The 21308-nt window shown below is 39.9% G+C and overlaps 2 protein-coding genes across 2 annotated transcripts in view; both read right to left on the reverse strand.

Annotated features, from left to right (window-relative positions):
* Positions 1-8887: 8887 nt before the first annotated feature.
* LOC311061826 (GTPase IMAP family member 7-like) overlaps positions 8888-21308 on the reverse strand; it is a gene marked incomplete at its 3' end in the record, with an annotated part of 38861 nt that continues 26440 nt past the window's right edge. Inside the window, exons 2-3 of the mRNA XM_084080523.1 lie at positions 10177-10236; positions 8888-10002 (exon numbers count right to left, since the gene is read on the reverse strand). Of these exons, the coding sequence (XP_083936649.1) occupies positions 8888-10002; positions 10177-10213 (1152 nt within the window). The 5' untranslated portion in view covers positions 10214-10236. The remainder of the gene's footprint in view (positions 10003-10176; positions 10237-21308) is intronic.
* LOC311061827 (GTPase IMAP family member 9-like) lies at positions 14379-19804 on the reverse strand (the record flags this gene model as incomplete). Its single annotated transcript, XM_084080524.1, has 2 exons — positions 14379-14440; positions 19357-19804. The coding sequence occupies 2 exons, from the start codon at positions 19802-19804 to the stop codon at positions 14379-14381; spliced, it is 510 nt and encodes a 169-aa protein (XP_083936650.1).

Consider the following 21308-nt stretch of genomic DNA (forward strand, 5'->3'; position numbering starts at 1 on the left):
TTTACACCACTGCATTTACATAACAGCATATATACTCACTTTTGTATTTATGTGCCTGCTGTACTCATTTTGTCCACAGGGTGGCATCATCTCCTGATAAACCAACAGGGCAGGCGAAATGAACTTTTGATTCATTGTGTGATGTAATCATAGAGTTAAAAATCACACCCTGTGTGAAGGAAGCGGTGCCTTTGGGACGGGGCTTAACTCATTTCAGTTCGTCCCTATTGGTGGTCTGAGTCCACTTACCAAATTTGTACTCCGTAGCATGCTGCGAACGTGAGTTATGGCTGTTTAAAGGCCAGCCAATGGGAAGACAGAGGGGGCGGGGCTTCAGCAATTCATACTCGTCCCGTATTGGTGGTCTAAGTCCACATACCAAATTTGGACTTGGTGACATGCTGCAAACTGGAGTTATAGCTGTTTAAAATCCCGTGCTCATCCTGTGCTCATATACGGGCGGACGTCCCTGGGGGTCCCTGGACCCCTCTTTGATAACCGGTGGCACGTGTGGCAAATGAGAGGAGAGATGGCATAGGCAATCTCCAAGTCCGTGTGTGTGTGTGTGTGTGTGTGTGTGTGTGTGTGTGTGTGTGTGTGTGTGTGTGTGCGTGTGTGTTTGTATGTGTTGCTTCTTTGCCGTGCTCATGCCGGGCTCATACACACAGACACACAGACAGACACACAGACACCGAGTCAAAGCCAAGTGTAGAGCGGTTGGCACCGCTAAAAATAAGGATGTAATCCACATATTTATCAGTGGTAGAAAAAGTACTCAGCAACGTTTTACTTAAGTAAAAGTATCAATCCTGCAATATAGAAATACTCTGTTACAAGTAAAAGTCCGGAATTCAAAATATACTATACTATATATATATATATATATATATATATATATATATATATATATATATATATATATATATATATATATATATATATTACACAAACAAAAGTAGTCTTTTGGTATCAAAATGCATATACGTACAGAACCAAAAGTAAAAGTACTCAATATAATGATAGTATTTAATAATGGATTCATTATGTGTGCATCATTTTGGTAAAGCTGTGGTTGATTTGAATGACTTTAGAGTGACATAATTCTGTAGGTTACCTGGGTGTGTGTGACACCGTGTCACACACCCGGGTGACCTATAGAATTATCATCATTATTAATCACGTGACCCTAGAGTCTTACATTTATTATAATAATGACTAAATTATCAATATGGTGTTTTGTGTAACCCTGTGTGTCTCGCTGCTACAACATAACTGTATATAATTATTACTTAAAATAATTTCATTAATTAAACTGTTTAATATTTAGCTCTATCTGTGGCTCAGGGCAGATGTTCAAAACAAATCAATTATTGACACATGTATCAGTTTAAAAAACTGATACATTAATTCATCTATAATCTATAATTCTCTAATGTTTCAGTGAAACTTTCACATAATGCAACAACCTCACAGCTTTTCTACAATTATCTGGAGTGAATATTTATGCACACATAGGCTTATGAATATTGATGAATCCAAAGAATCACTAATAAAAGTATCCAAAGTTGTACCTGTGAGAGTGTAACCAAATGTAACCAAATGGACCCGGCAGGGTTCATTTGGTTACATTTGGTTGCACTCTCACAGTTACAACTTTGTAACCAAAATGTTACCAAATGATAATATATCGTCATTTCATTCATCACTTAGTCTGTGTTCTGTGTTAATAATATCAATATTTAACCACTCCAGCCATATTACAAAAATAGCAAAAGAATAGCAGATCTATAAGCTCACAACAACACAACAATGTGACACGTGACCTTGTAGATCTGCTATTTATTTTTTTGTATTGTATTTTATACATTGTGACCTGTAATGACATTTATTGTATTTTAATGACAATAACAACAACAGGTCATTCAGGGTTGAATGCTGTTGAACAGGGTGTTGTAGCAGTTCAGTCACTGAATGAATAGTCTCGCGTAGCCAGACCCCACAGAAAATGAAAAACAGCGACCTCTGCTGTTTCTGATATTGTCTGTGCAGAATCTGTTCTTGAGAGATTACTGAATGAACAACAACCAGTATTGAAGGAATCATTCCAACACATTTGGATTTACGAATTAATGAAATATTTATTTATTTACAAACAATGGTGGAAGAAGTACTCAGATGTTTTTGAATTAATTAAAAGTAGCAATACCACAACATAAAAATACTCTGTTACAATTATACTAACTAGACCATACCCGGTCGGCGCAGCGCATCCGTGGGGGGATATGCGCACATGATCTGGCAACCCGGGAGGCAGTTTGTCCCATAGCTGGGCAGCCGCAGCTATGGGACGACATTCTTTGACACAAAAACGCTAATAAGAAGCTGGGATTTGATTAAATTGAAAAACGGGCTTCACAGTTGCGTTCAGATTGTAATGGTCAATGGCTGTGTGCAAAATCAGAGCAATTGGTCCAGCCAGTGAGGAGAACCGGGTATCTTCACTCACGTACCACTACACTCACGTACCACTACAGAGGTTACTAGAATTATTACTAGAATTATAGTAGGATAACTCTATAATTATTATAATAATCCTGTACATAAAGTTTGACTTGAGTACAAGTGCAAAAGTATTGGCAGCAAAATATAGGCTACTTAAAGTAAGCATAGTTAAAGCAAAGGGAACACATTCATAAAAGGGGTGCATGTCGCCATTCCGACATCCCCCCATTCCGACATCCCCCCATTCCGACATGCCCCCATTCCGACATGCCCCCATTCCGACATCCCCCCATTCCGACACATTTTAGTCCCACCATTCCGACAGTCCACAAATCTTAAATGTATTTTAAAGGCAATTTTTTAAGGTGTGTGTAGCAACTTATAATGTAATGATCAGCTCATAAACTAATTAAAAGACGAGCGCTTAACTTAGTAGACTTTTCTATAATGTAATAATGTGTTACATTAAGAACCTCCACATAGGCGACTCATACTGTAATAAAACTTAATAATGCAATAATGTCTTTATAATATATGAGCTGATTATTACATTATGAGTTTTTATTACATTTTAATTATTACATTATGATACACTGACCATGACAGCAACATGACACCAACTTGACACTGACATGACACTGACCATGATATTGACCATGATACTGACATGACACTGACATGACACTGACATGATACTGACCATGATACTGACATGACACTGACATGATACTGACATGATACTGACATGACACTGACCATGATACTGACTTGACACTGACATGATACTGACATGATACTGACCATGATACTGACCATGATACTGACATGACACTGACATGACACTGACATGATACTGACCATGACACTGACCATGATATTGACCATGATACTGACATGACACTGACATGATACTGACATGATACTGACCATGGCACTGACCATGATATTGACCATGGTACTGACATGACACTGACATGACACTGACATGATACTGACCATGACACTGACCATGATATTGACCATGATACTGACATGACACTGACATGACATGACACTGACATGATACTGACCATGATACTGACATGCTACTGACCATGATACTGACATGACACTGACATGATACTGACATGATACTGACATGACACTGACATGATACTGACCATGATACTGGCCATGATACTGACATGACACTGACATGACACTGACATGATACTGACCATGACACTGACCATGATATTGACCATGATACTGACATGACACTGACATGATACTGACATGATACTGACCATGGCACTGACCATGATATTGACCATGGTACTGACATGACACTGACATGACACTGACATGATACTGACCATGACACTGACCATGATATTGACCATGATACTGACATGACACTGACATGACACTGACATGATACTGACCATGATACTGATGCTACTGACCATGATACTGACATGATACTGACATGACACTGACATGATACTGACATGACACTGACATGATACTGACATGATACTGACATGCTACTGACCATGATACTGACATGATACTGACATGACACTGACATGATACTGACATGACACTGACATGATACTGACATGCTACTGACCATGATACTGACATGACACTGACATGATACTGACATGATACTGACATGATACTGACATGATACTGACATGACACTGACATGATACTGACCATGATACTGACATGCTACTGACCATGATACTGACATGACACTGACATGATACTGACATGACACTGACATGACACTGACATGACACTGACATGACACTGACATGACACTGACATGACACTGACCATGACACTGACATTACACTGACATGATACTGACATGATACTGACCATGATACTGACATGCTACTGACCATGATACTGACATGACACTGACATGATACTGACATGACACTGACCATGATACTGACATGACACTGACATGATACTGACCATGTCACTGACCATGATATTGACCATGATACTGACATGACACTGACATGATACTGACATGATACTGACCATGACACTGACCATGATATTGACCATGATACTGACATGACACTGACATGACACTGACATGATACTGACCATGACACTGACCATGACATTGACCATGATACTGACATGACACTGACATGACACTGACATGATACTGACCATGATACTGACATGCTACTGACCATGATACTGACATGACACTGACATGATACTGACATGATACTGACATGACACTGACATGATACTGACATGACACTGACATGATACTGACATGATACTGACATGACACTGACATGATACTGACATGACACTGACATGATACTGACATGATACTGACCATGATACTGACATGACACTGACATGATACTGACATGATACTGACATGATACTGACATGACACTGACATGATACTGACCATGATACTGACATGATACTGACATGACACTGACATGACACTGACATGATACTGACCATGATACTGATATGATACTGATATGATACTGACCATGATACTGACATGATACTATCATACTTACCATGACACCAGGAGTTTTTGCCACCAAATATGGGCCATTTTCCCCTTTAACGTAACACATTATTACATTATAGAAAAATATTTTATTACGTTATGCGCTTGTCTTTTTATTACATTATGAACTGATTACTACATTATGAGTTTTTATTACATTTTTTATTTAAATCCAATTATGAGCCCTAATTGTCTCCGCCAGGCCGAAAGGCATGGCGAGAGAGTATGTTTTACCCCCTGTCCGTCCGTCCGTGTGTGTGTCATTCTGTCTTGTCTGTGTACAGCTAATCTCTGGCACCGTTGGCTTGATCGCAGCGAAACTGTGCACACACAGTCCCTGGATGCCAAAGCCGAACCTCTGCTCCAAATTTTTCACATGGGCCTTTTATAGCGCCACCAGGAGGCCGATTTGTGCAAAACACATTTTTGAACAGTACTCCTACAATTTTTGGCCAAAAATCGTCCAAATCGGTACACAGTATCTCTATGGTCATTAAAAGAAACGGCTCATTTCAGATTTTTCATATTCCATCCTGATTGGCAAAAATTGCCTTTCAAAGTTTGCAGGAGTACTCTGTTTCGAACAAAATGCCTCAAATCATGAACACAGCATGCAATTTCCGTGAAATTTTGCACACACATTTCCATTAGGCCGAGGAAGAAATGCCATTTGAAAATGTTCAAATCAGCCTCATAGTGGCGCTGTAACAGGCCGATTCGTGTTTTTACCTATAACTGCACCGATCAGTGTAAAACTTTGTATGCACACTCTCTAGAGGCCAAGGACAAACCTCTGCCCTGCATTTTTCACATTTGCCTTTTATAGCGCCACCAGGAGGCAGACTTATGTAAAACACATTTTTTGATATTAAGCCTTCATATTTGATCCAAATTTCACGCAAATCGGTACACATGATCTCTATAGTCATGTGATCAAGACGGATCTGTTTGATTTTTCATATGCCATCCTGATTGGCTAACATTGACATTTAATGTTTGCAGGAGTGGCCCGTTTTGAACAAAATGCCGCAAATCATGAATGCGGCGTCCGATTACGGTGAAACTTTGAACGCACATTCACACTATGTTGTGGAACAAATGCCACCCTTTTAACATTAGCCTGTTATAGCGCCACCAGCAGGTCAAATTTAGCAAAACACATTTTTAGAACAAAATGCCTCAAATCATGCATGCAGTGTCCGATTGCCGTGCAAGGCCTAGGAATATATGGCATCCTTTTCACAGTGGCCTATTATAGCGCCACCAGGAGGCCATAATAACCTTCCTGACCTGGCGGAGACTTGTGCTCCGAGGAGCACTTTTTCTAGTTATTTTATGTTATTTATGGTTAGAGGGTATAGCCTATACATTGTATATTATACATATATACATTTTGGTTTCAGTATACTGCGTATATAGTGATAATACTGGTGGTAGACTACACTGAGATTGATGATCAAATGTCAGTCTTTATTGTCTCCGCCAGGCCGAAAGGCATGGCGAGAGAGTATGTTTTACCCCCTGTCCGTCCGTGTGTGTGTGTGTGTGTGTGTGTGTGTGTGTGTGTGTGTGTGTGTGTGTCCGTCTGTGTGTCATTCGGTCATTTTGTGTACGGCTAATCTCTGGCACCGTTGGCTTGATCGCAGCGAAACTGTGCACACACACTCCCTGGATGCCAGAGCAGAACCTCTGCTCCAAATTTTTCACATGTGCCTTTTATAGCGCCACCAGGGGGCCGATTTGTGCAAAACACATTTTTGAACAGTATTCCTACAGATTTTGGCCAAAAATCCCCCAAATCGGTACACAGTATCTCTATAGTCATTAAAAGAAACGGCTCATTTCAGATTTTTCATATTCCATCCTGATTGGCAAAAAATGTCTTTCAAAGTTTGCAGGAGTACTCCGTTTCGAACAAAATGCCTCAAATCATGAACACAGCATGCAATTTCCGTGAAATTTTGCACACACAATCCCATTAGGCCGAGGAAGAAATGCCATTTGAAAATGTTCAAATCAGCCTCATGGTGGCGCTGTAACAGGTAAATTTGTGTTTTTACCTATAACTGCACCGATCAGTGTAAAACTTTGTATGCACACTCTCTAGAGACCATGGAAAAACTTTTGCCCTGCATTTTTTACATTTGCCTTTTATAGCGCCACCAGGAGGCAGACTTCTGTAAAACAAATTTTTTGATATGAAAGGGATATTTCAATTTCAAAAAAACTTTTGGCCCCCCATACAGTTTTTAAGTTGCTTGATTCAGTATTTAGATATTTGATATTCATTTTATCAGCCACGCCCCCTTCCTATACAAACCCATTATAACTTCAAAGTCCATTTTTAACGCCTTTAACGATCAAAAACACCCGTCCTTGGTTCTGGTGACTCACCCTGCCCTCATAATGCGTGAGAGGGCCGTGTTTTTTTGATAACTTTTTTCATTTATTTAAAAAAAAAAAGGAAAATGAAAAAATTAAATACAAAAAATATATATTAAAAATAAATGAAAAAGGTTATCAAAAAAACACGGCCCTCTCACGCATTAGGAGGGCAGGGTGAGTCACCAGAACCAAGGACGGGTGTTTTTGATCGTTAAAGGCGTTAAAAATGGAGTTTGAAGTTATAATGGGTTTGTATAGGAAGGGGGCGTGGCTGATAAAATGAATATCAAATATCTAAATACTGAATCAAGCAACTTAAAAACTGTCTAGGGGGCTCACATAAGCCTGAGTAGACCATAAAATGACCAAAAGTTTTTTTGAAAGTGAAATATCCCTTTAAGCCTTCAGATTTGATCCAAATTTCACTCAAATCGGTACACATGATCTTTATAGTTATGTGATCAAGACGGATCTGTTTGATTTTTCATATTCCATCCTCATTGGCTAACATTGACATGTAATGTTTGCAGGAGTGGCCCGTTTTGAACAAAATGCTGCAAATCATGAACGCAGTGTCCGTTTGCACTGAAACTTTGAATGCACATTTGCACTACGTTGAGGAACAAATGCCACCCTCGTTTTGTTATAATAAAACTCAGTTGAAGGCATATTTCTGCTGGCATGTGACTTTCTTTCTGGGACATACTGTATAGGCCTATCATCTTCAGAAATAATCAAATATAATTCAGAGTTAAATTCATAATTCAATTGAGTAATTCATGCTATTACATTTGGCAATAAACTGTAATTAACTGGAAAATACAACATAATTATTTAAGCAGGATATTAATTCAATTGAGTAATTCATGCTATTACATTTGGCAATAAACTAATTAACTGGAAAATACAACATAATTATTTAAGCAGGATAAACCATTTGTACTATAATCAATAAACCCCAAAGGCAATAAACATAACTGAAATAAGCTGCTTATACTTTCAAATCTGAACCAAATAGTTGTGAAAGTGATCTGTCGGAATGGTGGGACTTTTTCCTGTCGGAATGGTGGGATGTTTACAAATATGGAGCATACCACCATTCCGACAATTAGAAGTCAATGTCGGAGTGGCAGCATGTCGGAATGGAGAGTGAACACCTCATAAAAGTATGCATTAGGATTCATAAAACAAAATAATTAAACATTTATAGTTACAGTCAAAGTGCAGAAGAGAAAATAAAAGAGGAAAAAATAAAAATAACTCAATCAAACAAACAGAAAGGTCTTTAGTTATAAGGAAATAAGAGAGAGTTCTGAGAGTTTGTTCCAGATAATGTGGAGCATAAAAACTAAATGCTGCTTCGTCACGTTTATCTGTGGTTTTATGAACAGAAAGCAGATCCTTTCTACAGATGACCTGAGAGGTCTGGATAGTTCATGATATTGTACAATATCAGAGATGTAGTTTGGCCCTAAACCATTCGGCCCCGGCGGCCCAATGGCTAATCCAGCCCTGTGTGGATTGTTCATTGATCAATGGTTTCTTTTCCTCTGAAGTGTTTCTTTTCTTATACCGTTTGTACAAGTACTGTCCTCCTCCAATCGCTAACCCTACCGCTAACCCTGCCCCTAACCCCCCAACAGCCCCGGCTACTCTACCAATTGGGCTAGCTAAAGCCGCAAGTACTACAGCTGTAGCTCCAGCTCCCTCACCCCCAACTACAGTTGCAGCTACAGCAGCTGCAGCTGGAGTTACATAAGCTCCCACTGCTGTTCCAATGACGCCGCTAACTTTCATATAAGCAGTAGCAACTCCTTTTAATAGACGTGCTTTGACTCTATTGTTTTCTTCTCTCTCTTCTTTTCTCCCTTGTTCTTTCAGTTCTTCCTCATATGCACGTCTCTTTTCTTCCATCTCTCTACGCTCTCTCTCTTTCTCTTCCTCTATTTTCCTTGCTGCTTCTTGGAACATCTCATTGGTGTAGTGGCTTCCTCCATTATCCCTCACCATCTGGCTGATTTTCTCCAGCAGCTCATTGACCTGAGAGGGAACCTTGGTTTTGTTGTTGAAGACATGATAGCCACCCTTACATGCTCTGACTAACTTTTGTACTTTTGGACAATCTTTCAACATTTCATGAACTGTTTGGCCAGTCAGCTGGTCACCATTAGTGAAGAGAATCATGGTGTATTCATTTGACTCTGGGCCAAAGACTTTCTGAATCATCTCCACAGATCTCTGCTCCTCCTCTGTGAATCTGTCTAGTTTGATCACAACCAGGAAGGCATGAGGACCAGGAGCAGTTAAACTAACACAATCACTGATATTTTTAAGGGTTTCATCTTCACTGACCGTGGTGTCAAACAATCCTGGTGTGTCAACAAGAGAGACCTTTCTAAAACCCACTGCCCCGCTAGCCTCCGTACAGCTACCTGTCACAGATACAAGTGCCATTCTAGATTCAAAAGTTCCAGAACCCAGGATGGTGTTTCCAGTGGCGCTCTTTCCAGCTCCAGTCCTCCCAACCAGCACAATCCGAAGTCCTTCATCATTGATGTAAGTGAAAGCTGATGGATTAAAGTGATACGATAAATCCATTAGAGGTTTAAAAAAAACTTATTGTTTAATGATACTAACTTTAATTAGATTGATTATATTTCATGAGAGACTTTGTCCTCGCTTGAAAACAAACAAACAAACACACTATTAAAAATGTAGTCGTCTCCTGTTAAGATACATACCTTCACCTCCCTCATCGCTTCCAACGTCTCCAATCATCTCTGTCTGGGGTTATTGTCTTACTAGAGAGAGAGAGAGAGAGAGAGAGAGAGAGAGAGAGAGGATGGATTATTGTCTTTGCCAGGCTAAAAGGCATGGCGAGAGAGTATGTTTTTGCACCTTGTCCATCCGTCCGTCATTCTGTCTGTGTACAGCTAAACTCCGGCACTGTTGGCTTATTTATCAGTGATTCTCTAACTTTTTATTTTCAAGGACCCCCATAACGCACCTGGCCCTTAAACCATCTCAATCTGGCCCGCCATGTCCTCAAAGAACAACAAAATGACCCCCACCAAAAAAAGTCACCTGCTTCAATGTTGAAATTCTCCAGTAGATGTGAAGACAGAGAGAACGATTAAAACGTTGAAAAAAACGGTTGATGACAGATGATTTTCTAGGTTATAAAATATCAAAAAGTAGCAGCTCACTGATATGTCTCTGGTGTGTATCTACTTGTAACCTGCCCAAGCGTGTCTGATATCTGGTCTAGAGGGGTGGATTCAAAATATCTGGTGTAAACAATTTGTTCACCGATCTGTGCGCCCGCCCCCGCCCCTGTTTTCTGTAGAGTCCAGAGTACACCAGAGTGATATAGTACAGCTGTAAAAAAAAAAGAGGATCAACATTTTGTAACTGAAAATTGTTGCTGTGAAAGCAAGGACCTTATTGTAAAGTAGTCTGACATGTCGACCACATTCATGCAGTTTGAACATAATTCAGCACTATGCGGTTCAAGTTCCAATTCAATTGTACAATGTGTGGCCCTTCACTCATTTTATCGAAGTCAGTATGGCCCCCTGGAAATAAATGCTACCCACCCTTGCACTACATTGTATGCTTTGTGCATTAGGGTCATACGTGTATTTTCTGGTTCTGTACTGTGTGCTGTTTTGCCCAATGCCTGTCCTCTCCTCTCATTGGTGTGTGTGTGTGTGTGTGTGCGCGCGCGCGTGCGAGCGAGCGAGTGAGTGAGTGAGTGAGTGAGTGAGTGAGTGAGTGAGTGAGTGAGTGAGTGGTGGCGTGACTGATTGACTACCAGCTGGTGTGAATGATGGTGACAGTGTGACTGGTAACTAACTAGTAGGTTGAACCTCGCAGGTGATTGGCTCCTGTCTTCATTGACTGGACTATAAAGCTGCCTGCCTTCAGTTAATCATATGTCTTCCTCCAGACCAGCCTCCAAACGCCAGCACTCAGTCCCCTGTGTTAGAATTTTGGGAAATCCTGTGTATTTACAATACATTACTATAATAGTATAGATTCAAAGATTTGCAAAAAAAATCAAGATGTTTCAAAAATAGCATATCTACAAGGTCATTGATTGATTGAATACGTTATTTAGAAAAGACATGGAAACAGTACATGGAAGTACAATTCTCAATACAAGGTCATCTAAACTGGATTGCTCATAAAAGCACAATGGCTTATTTAACATGAGATCCCCACACACTCAAATCATGATGACATTTAAGAAAACAGACAGATATACAGCGCATTCCTCCGACAGCGCAGCGCTCCGACGTTTCCAATACTAAACCCGAACCAAACCCGCACCCTAACCCTAACCGCACGCGGATGCCACATAGTCGGAGAAAAGGTCTGTCGGATTAACGCATGCCTCCCCTATGCAGAACGTCCTACAATCAGTTTACAAGAAAAATCTACAATAGACAGTTCAAGAAGGAGAGGGGGGGGTTAGGTTAAGACTACGACAGGGGCCAGTTTGGAATTACAGCATTCTAAAGGTGTTTTTTTAGGCCAGTTTTGAAAGTGAGTAGGGTTTTACACTCCTTTACTCCTTTTGTGGTAGGGCATTCCACATTCTTGTTGCATAGCATGATAAAGAGTTCATTCCCTTGTTGGTGCCAAATCTGGGTTGAACATGACCAGTGGAGCTGAACGTTTTTGAGGTATTTTGACAGGTACAGTACATGGGTATCCCAATGTTGTGGTGTATCTTGTAGACCAGGCCCATTGCAAGTTGCTGTACTCTGTCCTCAACCCTGAGCCATCCAACCCAAGCAAAATGAGCAGGGGTTATGGGTTGTATGTTTGAGGCCAAGAAGTAGCCTTACCAGTTTATTTTGGGATGTCTGGAGCCTTGTTTTTAAGGCCTTAGTGGTTTGATACCATGAGGAGCATGCATAGTCAAAATGACCTTGTATGAGGGCCCCTGTAAGAATCCTCAAGGTATTCTTACTGACTAGAGAGGAAATCAACTTTCTATTAAAATCTTAAATGACACAGATGCTTTCCTGGATATTTTGAGGTTAGAATTTAGAGACTTAAAAAATTGCAAAATTAGGTAATTGTGGACATAAGCAGTGATTTCATTCCTTAATCTATTAACTGTTGTTAATCAACACCTAGCATAGCAGTAGGTTATTGTGATTACTGATTATACAACTTAGAGCAGGGTTCCCCAATAGGCGGCGAGAGGCATCTGTGCGGCCCGCGACGACTCCTATCATAAATAAAAAAAATCTGTATTACTTTTCAAGCAGACTAACAAACACATCTGTAAATCAATTGTTGATTCTGGACTTATTTTGATTTTCAGTATGTACAACTGGCTGCTGTTAATCTGTATTACTTTTCAAGCAATTTTTTTGTTTCCAGAGTGCATTTTTTCCTTGTGTGACCCTCAACACAGGATTTAAGAGAATGCCAGGCCTAAAATAACAAATTAGCTTGATTAGAGAAAAAAACCCCGAATAAAAAACAAAAAAAAAGCGCGATTTCAGCGCCCGCGCGCTGTCTAACTGAAGATACATCTAATAGCTGTCTAACTGAAGATACATCTAAGAGCTGTCTAACTGAAGATACATCTAAGAGCTGTCTAACTGAAGATACATCTAATAGCTGTCTAACTGAAGATACATCCCAAACTTTACAGAGGCAATGTTGTCACCGCATCGCCTCACACTGATGCTGAAAGTACAACAGCACAACACACAGAGTCAAAGCAACTCGGCAGGTATGTGTGTGGATTGAATCACTGCATGTATTTATGTTTAATTTAAGGATTACTTCGTTTCTGTGTAGGTTTGTGTCTATCGGTTGACTTGTCTGTCTGTCACTCACACACACACACAGGGGAAATGATTGCCAGCCATGTGTCCCTCTTCCTCAATATGAAGCTGTCAGAAGCTGAGAGAAAGCGAGTCGTACTGTAGGTGAGTGTTTGTTTGACCTTTGTGCACAAATGAAAAATGCTGTGTGGTGTCGAGATTTGGCTGCAGTCAGCAAGGATTTTAGAATCAAGTATGAAGTAAGTTTTACATCATCTTACATCTCGTCTTCAGTAAGTCCCAAGTACTTGAGTAAATGTATTTAGTTACTTTACACCACTGCCCTTATTGAACTGATAAGGGGCACACTTTGTTCCTCTGAGGACCCCCTAGGGGTCCCGGACCCCCTGTTGAAGACCCCTGATCTAGCCAATGGCAGCGGAATGACCGGTCACACCGGGATATGATTAGAAGCCTTCTAGGCTGGGATTAATATGTTTGCTGATCCAGTCTGGCTCTGGAGCGGATACGGAGACAGTGCATGTATGTATCTGTGTGTCAATGACCAGATACAGGCAGGCTGTAGACCGGACCTTCTACACCAGCTATGGCGTTCTCCATATTGCCATTTCTTATGGCTGCCTTGTGTTCGGCTATACATATCTTTAAGTTGCGTTTAGTTTGCCCAATTTAAATCATACCACAGGGACATTTTAACATGTAAATCACATGGGTGGTGTTACAGTTGATAAAATGTTTAATTTTGTATTCCTGTCCTGTGTGTGGGTGAAAAAAGACCTTAGTGGTTGAAGTGTTAGAGCAATGTGTGCATCTCCCACACGGGTGGTTACCACATAATTCTTCCCTTAACCAGTTGGAACTAGAGCTAGGTGATCTATATAGTGATGTGACAATAGAATCTCTAATGTTCTTTCCTCTTGTGAAGCAAAACCTAGGTGGTGACAACGACATGTTTTTCAAATTTGGATCACATTTAAGCAGATTCCAATGTTTGTTTATGATGTTCTTGATAGTTTGGGATGAAGTGTTGTACTCTGAAACAAAAGTGACTCTGTTCCCCACAACATCTTTGTGTGAAGGATCTAAGAGGGACTCTCTTTGTACGGTTTTGATCTTGTTCATTGCTGTGCGTATCACAGGTTCTTTGTAACCCCGGTCTCTGAATCTGTCATGTCCTCTGCCTTCGTGTCATAGTCTGCAGGGTTGTTGCAGATGCGTTTAAGACGCAAGAACTGCCCATATGGGATGTTCTCTATAAGACGTTTAGGATGATGGCTATTTGCATGTAAAATACTGTTTCTATCAGTAGGTTTGCGGAAAATCGTGGTGTTGAGGTGTCCATCCTCACCCACTGATATACGTAAATCTAAGAAATCAATCTGTTTTTTGCTGAACTCTATTGAGAATTTCAGAGTGGGGTGTGTGTTGTTGATGTAATGTCTGAATTCAACCAGTTCATCTTCCGAACCCACAAATACCATCAAAATGTCATCAATATATCGCTTCCAGAAAATCACCTTGTCTAACAGGGGGGAGGCAGTCTTGTCCTGAATAAACTGGGATTCCCAGTGGCCCATGAATAAGTTCGCATAATTGGGTGCAAAGGTTGAACCCATGGCAGTGCCCTGAATCTGGATATAGAAGTTATTATCAAACATAAAATAATTTGATTTCAAAATGAAATTTGTCATGTTGAGTAGCAAATCTGTGGGCATCCCATCTCTTGAATTGAGATAATGTGACATAGCCGCCAGGCCATCCTCATGTGGTATATTGGTGTATAAACTTTCAACATCAAATGTTACTAAAAAAGAATCACGTGGGATGGATATATTCAATGCTTTAATCACATCCCTGGTGTCTGCAACATAAGAAGGTAATGTTTTGACAATATTTTTGATAAAATGGTCAACAAATTGACTTAATGGTTCTGACAACGAGTTGTTGCCAGAAACAATGGGTCGGCCTGGCGGATGGGTTAAACCTTTGTGTATCTTAGGCAGTAAATACAAGACTGGTATGGTGGGGAAATCAACCTTCAAGAACTCACATTGCTTTTTTGTGATTTGTTTATCACGGAGCGCAACATCCAGAATCTTATCTCTATCTTTGAGTAACTGTTCAGTGGGATTTTGTGGGAGGGATTTATAAAAAGCAATGTTGCCCAATTGTCGCATTGCTTCCATTATATAATCCTTACATTGAAAAGGTCACCTTACCTCCTCGAGGTGGGGACCACAAAAAACTTTTATTACAAAGGGAAACATACTGGATCTTCACATTGAATTCAATGGAACCACATGGCCTGAATGAAAGCCTGGATCTAAGTTCCTTTTTGTAAATTTGTAAGTGTCACATATGTGTCACAACTGCCACATATGTTTGAAGTATCACAATTAGTTGTATTACTTTGCATAGGCTGCAGCGTAGCCTATGTAGTCTTGCTTGGCCTACTCCAAATTTTACTGAGCTGTGTATACATACTTGGTGTACTGTGTTGTAGAGTGGTCAATGAGAGAGAAAACAAAAAGAGGGGGGGGGGGGGGGGTGGAGTATTCCAAACCCTCTCTTTCATAAAACTCTATTCACTGTCAGTAAATGTACTGTTGCTAAATTGGAGTATTTATCTTTTTTGTTTTACATCAAAGTGGTCCTGTGTCATGTTGCATCATATATGTATATATATGCATTTTAGTATGTGGATATATACACACACACACAGTGGGTGTGAATGTATGTATACACATAGATATGAATTCTCTCTCTATTGCATTTTGTATTTTATTATTGTCTGTCACTTTTTTCTGCTTTTGTACCTGCCCACTTTTGATACATTGTATTGACTGAGTAGCCACACAGGTGGGCGGAGTATTTGTTGTCACGGGGGATGTCACTATAAATCAGAGTGATCAGTCACGCCTGTGTATATAGCACCTGATGAAGCCAACACGGCGAAACGCATCGTGCTAAATAAAGCTGAAAATATGAAGCATTAACTGAGTCAGTCCATCGTCATTTGGAGTGTGCGGTTCCTTCCAAAGAGAAGCAGTGGGGAGGTTTATTTCTTTCATATATATATATATATATATATATATATATATATATATATATATATATATATATACATACATACATACATACATACATACATACACACACACACACACACACACACACACACACACACACACACACACACACACACACACACACACACACACACACACACACACACACACACACACACACACACACACACACACACACAAACAAACGTAGTCTATTGGTATCGAAATGCATATATGTACAGTACCAAAAGTAAAAGTACTTAAATAATGATTGTTCCATTTCATCATATCGTATAGTATTTAATAATGCATAAATTATGTGTTCATCATTTTGATGTAAAGCTGTGGTTGATTTGAATGACTTTAGAGTCACATAATTCTACAGGTCACCCAGTTGTGTGTGACATGGTGTCACACACACCCAGGTAACCTATAGAATCATGTGACCCTAACGTCATACATTTATTATAATGACTAAATTATCACTATGGTGTTTTGTGTAACCCTGATGTGTGTCTCTCTGCTACAACATAACTGTATATAATTATTACTAAAAATAATTGAAAAATAATCAAACTGTTTAATAGGCTATTTAGCTCTATCTGTGCCTCAGAGCAGATGTTCAAAACAAATCAATTATTGATACATGTATCAGTTTAAAAAAACTGATACATTCATACATCTATAATCTATAATTATCCAATGTTTCAGTGAAACTTTCACATAATGCAACAACCTCACAGCTTCTCTACAATTATCTGCAGTGAATATTTATGCACACCTAGGCTTATGAATATTGATGAATCCAAATAATTTTTAGACTAATAAAAGTATCCAAAGTTGTACCTGTGAGAGTGTAACCAAATGTAACCAAATGGACCCTGCCGGGTCCATTTGGTTACATTTGGTTACACTCTCACAGGTACAACTTTGTAACCAAAATGTTACCAAATGATAATATATCGTCATTACGTTCATCACTTAGTCTGTGTTCTGTGTTAATAATATGCAAGGGATAATGCATGGGGAGGTAGTCATTATTGAAATTTAAAGCCCGACAGGGCGATTAACCACCGAGGCGAAGCCGAGGTGGTTAATCGCCCTGAAGGGCTTTAAATTTCAATAATGACTACCTCCCCATGCATTATCCCGCTTATTACACGGCTACTTAATAAATAGGCTACATAAATACATTTACCCAAAAGTAACAACAAAACGAAGTATTTCCTTGCTTACGGCAATGAAAGTATTCCATAAGTATTGGGCTGGGCGGACAAGTTCGCCTCGCAAAAACAAATGACGAAATGGAAAAAAACTCGCCCCAAAACACACTCGCCCCCCATTCTATATACTGGCGATTTGCCTGTAATACCGCCGGATTTGTCCCGGGACAACTGTGTTTTAGGGCGAGCGTTTTGGTATTCCCCCGTTGTTGTGCCACGATAAACAAGGAAGTGCAGTGGATCAAATGGAATCACTTTTCGGTTATTGCATCGTCTATTTCTCACTTCAAATGTTTTCAAAAACATTCTTGAGAGCAACGTTTAGTTGTAAATGACATTGGTTGTTTGTTTACATGGCTGTCATGTTGGATAAAGCATTAAACCAAGCAGCGCAGGTTGGCACAAGCAGGTGCTCTAAGTCTCTGATTACACAGTTTCCTCGTCGGTCTCACCGGTCATTATCATCGGTCATTATCCAGAAATAATGACCGATGACTGACCAATCAGAATCGAGCATTCAACCAAGCCGTGTAATAACAATATTTAATCACTCCAGCCATATTACAAAAATAGCAAAAGAATAGCAGATCTACAAGCTCACAACAACACAACAATGTGACACGTGACCTTGTAGATCTGCTATTTATGTATTTGTATTGTATTTTAAACATTGTGATCTGTAATGACATTAATTGTATTTTAATGACAATAGCAACAAGAGGTCATTCAGGGTTGAATGCTGTTGAACAGGGTGTTGTAGCAGATTGTAACCACTAGAGGGTAATGTTGGTTCAGTCACTGAATGAACAACAACCAGTATTGAAGGAATCGTTCCAACACATTTGGATTTACGAATTAATGAAATATATATTTTTTTTTTTTACAAACAATGGTGTAAGAATTACTCAGATGTTTTTGAATTAATTAAAAGTAGCAATACCACAACATAAAAATACTCTGTTACAATTATAAATCCTGTACATAAAGTTTGACTTGAGTAAAAGTGCAAAAGTATTGCCAGCAAAATATACTTAAAGTAAGTATAGTTAAAGCAAAGGACACACATTTATAAAAGTATGCATCAGGATTCATAAAACAAAGTAATTAAACATTTATAGTTACAGTTAAAGTGCAGAAGAGAAAATAAAAGAGAAAAAAAGAAAAATAACTCAATCAAACAAACAGAAAGCTCTTTAGTTGTGTTTTAAAGGAAATACGAGGGAGTTCTGGGAGTTTGTTCCTGATAATGTGGAGCATAAAAACTAAATGCTGCTTCCTCACATGTACTGTATCTGTGGTTTTAGGAACAGAAAGCAGATCCTTTCTACAGATGACCTGAGAGGTCTGGATGGTTCATGATATTGTACAATATCAGAGATGTAGTTTGGCCCTAAACCATTCGGCCCTGGCGGCCCAATGGCTAATCCAGCCCTGTGTGGATTGTTCATCATTGATCAATGGTTTCTTTTCCTCTGAAGTGTTTCTATTATTATACCGTTTGTACAAGTACTGTCCTCCTCCAATCGCTAACCCTACCGCTAACCCTACCCCTAACCCCCCAACAGCCCCGGCTACTCTACCAATTGGGCTAGCTAAAGCCCCAAGTACTACAGCTGTAGCTCCAGCTCCCTCACCCCCAACTACAGTTGCAGCTACAGCAGCTGCAGCTGGAGTTACATAAGCTCCCACTGCTGTTCCAATGATACCGCTAACTTTCATATAAGCAGTAGTAACTCCTTTTAATAGACGTGCTCTGACTCTATTGTTTTTTTCTCTCTCTTCTTTTCTCCCTTGTTCTTTCAGTTCTTCCTCATATGCACGTCTCTTTTCTTCCTTCTCTCTACGCTTTCTCTCTTTCTCTTCCTTTATTTTCCTGGCTGCTTCTTGAAACATCTCATTGGTGTAGTGGCTTCCTACATTATCCCTCACCATCTGGTTGATTTTCTCCAGCAGCTCATTGACCTGAGAGCGATCCTTGGTTTTGTTGTTGAAGACATGATAGCGACCCTTACATGCTCTGACTAACTCTTGTAGTTTTGGACAATTTTTCAACAATTCATCAACTGGTTGACCAGTCAGCTGGTCACCATTAGTGAAGAGAATCATGGTGTATTCATTTGACTTTTGGCCAAAGAATTTCTGAATCATCTCCACAGATCTCTGCTCCTCCTCTGTGAATCTGTCTAGTTTGATCACAAGCAGGAAGGCATGAGGACCAGGAGCAGTCAAACTAACACAATCACTGATCTTTTTAAGGCAGGGTTTCATCTTCACTGAACGTGGTGTCAAACAATCCTGGTGTGTCAACAAGAGAGACCTTTCTACAATCCACTACCCCGCTAGCCTTCTTACAGCTACCTGTCACAGATACAAGTGCCATTCTAGATTCAAAAGCTTCAGAACCCAGGATGGTGTTTCCAGTGGCGCTCTTTCCAGCTCCAGACCTCCCAACCAGCACAATAAGGAAGTCCTTTATCATTTCTTATGGAAGCTGATGGATTAAATACATACGATAAACCCATTAGAGGTTTCCAAAAACATATTGTTTAACGATTCTAACTATGCCAATTAGATTGATTATATTTCATGAGAGACTTTGTCCTCGCTTGAAAACAAACACACTGTATATATTCACCTTCACCTCCCTCAGCGCTTCTAACGTCTCCAATCATCTCTGTCATCTTACGAGAGAGAGAGAGAGAGAGAGAGAGAGAGAGAGAGAGAGAGAGAGAGAGAGAGAGAGAGAGAGAGAGAGAGAGAGAGAGAGAGAGAGAGAGAGAGAGAGAGAGAGAGAGAGAGAGAGAGAGAGAGAGAGAGAGAGAGAGAGAGAGAGAGAGAGAGAGAGAGAGAGAGAGAGAGAGAGAGCACGAGCTGTGTGTGTGTGTCTCTCTGAACAGTGTTGCCAGATCTTGCGAGAGAAATAAGCAACCAGGTCTATGAAAACAAGCCCAACAAAAAACACATGAGCACTTTAAACCTATATACAAATACATTGGATATTTGAGAAAAAAAAATCTGTTTTCACAGAGAGCATCACTAACGACTGCCAACATACATTTGACCAAATTTTCAATAAAAGTAAATTTAACATGGACGTAAAACATTCCTCCAACAAAGGCCAAATCAAACATAATGTCCCACAACACCTACAAAAAGTTAAAATGTAAGTTCTTTCCATCGAACCCATCTTGAGGGACTGCCCAATGAGTCAAAAAACAACTCGCCTTCTATTGAAGAGTGTCCCTCAAAACAGAGAGAGAGAGAGAGAGAGAGAGAGAGAGAGAGAGAGAGAGAGAGAGAGAGAGAGAGAGAGAGAGAGAGAGAGAGAGAGAGAGAGAGAGAGAGAGAGAGAGAGAGAGAGAGAGAGAGAGAGAGAGAGAGAGAGAGAGAGAGAGAGAGAGAGAGAGAGGCGCAGGCAGGCAGGCAAACTAGAGAGAGAGGGGAGAGAGACAGACAGACAGACAGACAGACATGGAAACTAGAGAGAGAGGGGAGAGAGACAGACAGACAAACATGGAAACTGGAGAGAGAGAGAGAGAGTCTTTACGTCCCTGACGGACCAGGCCTCTGTTTTGCTAACTACTCTAGATCACTGCTTCCCTAGAAAGAAGCAATGATAAGTAATATGCACACTAAGCCATAGAAACACAGAAGACTGAACTTGAGAGAAAGAAGACCATGCAATTAACAAATGAGCACTTTAAACCCTCACTAACCCTAACCTCAGTAAAACAACGCCTAAGCCTATCCTCAAGAAACACTATAATGCCAA

This window comes from Gymnoscopelus microlampas (assembly GCF_963454915.1).
Source record: "Gymnoscopelus microlampas genome assembly, chromosome: 15".
Classification (NCBI taxonomy): Eukaryota; Metazoa; Chordata; class Actinopteri; order Myctophiformes; family Myctophidae; genus Gymnoscopelus; species Gymnoscopelus microlampas.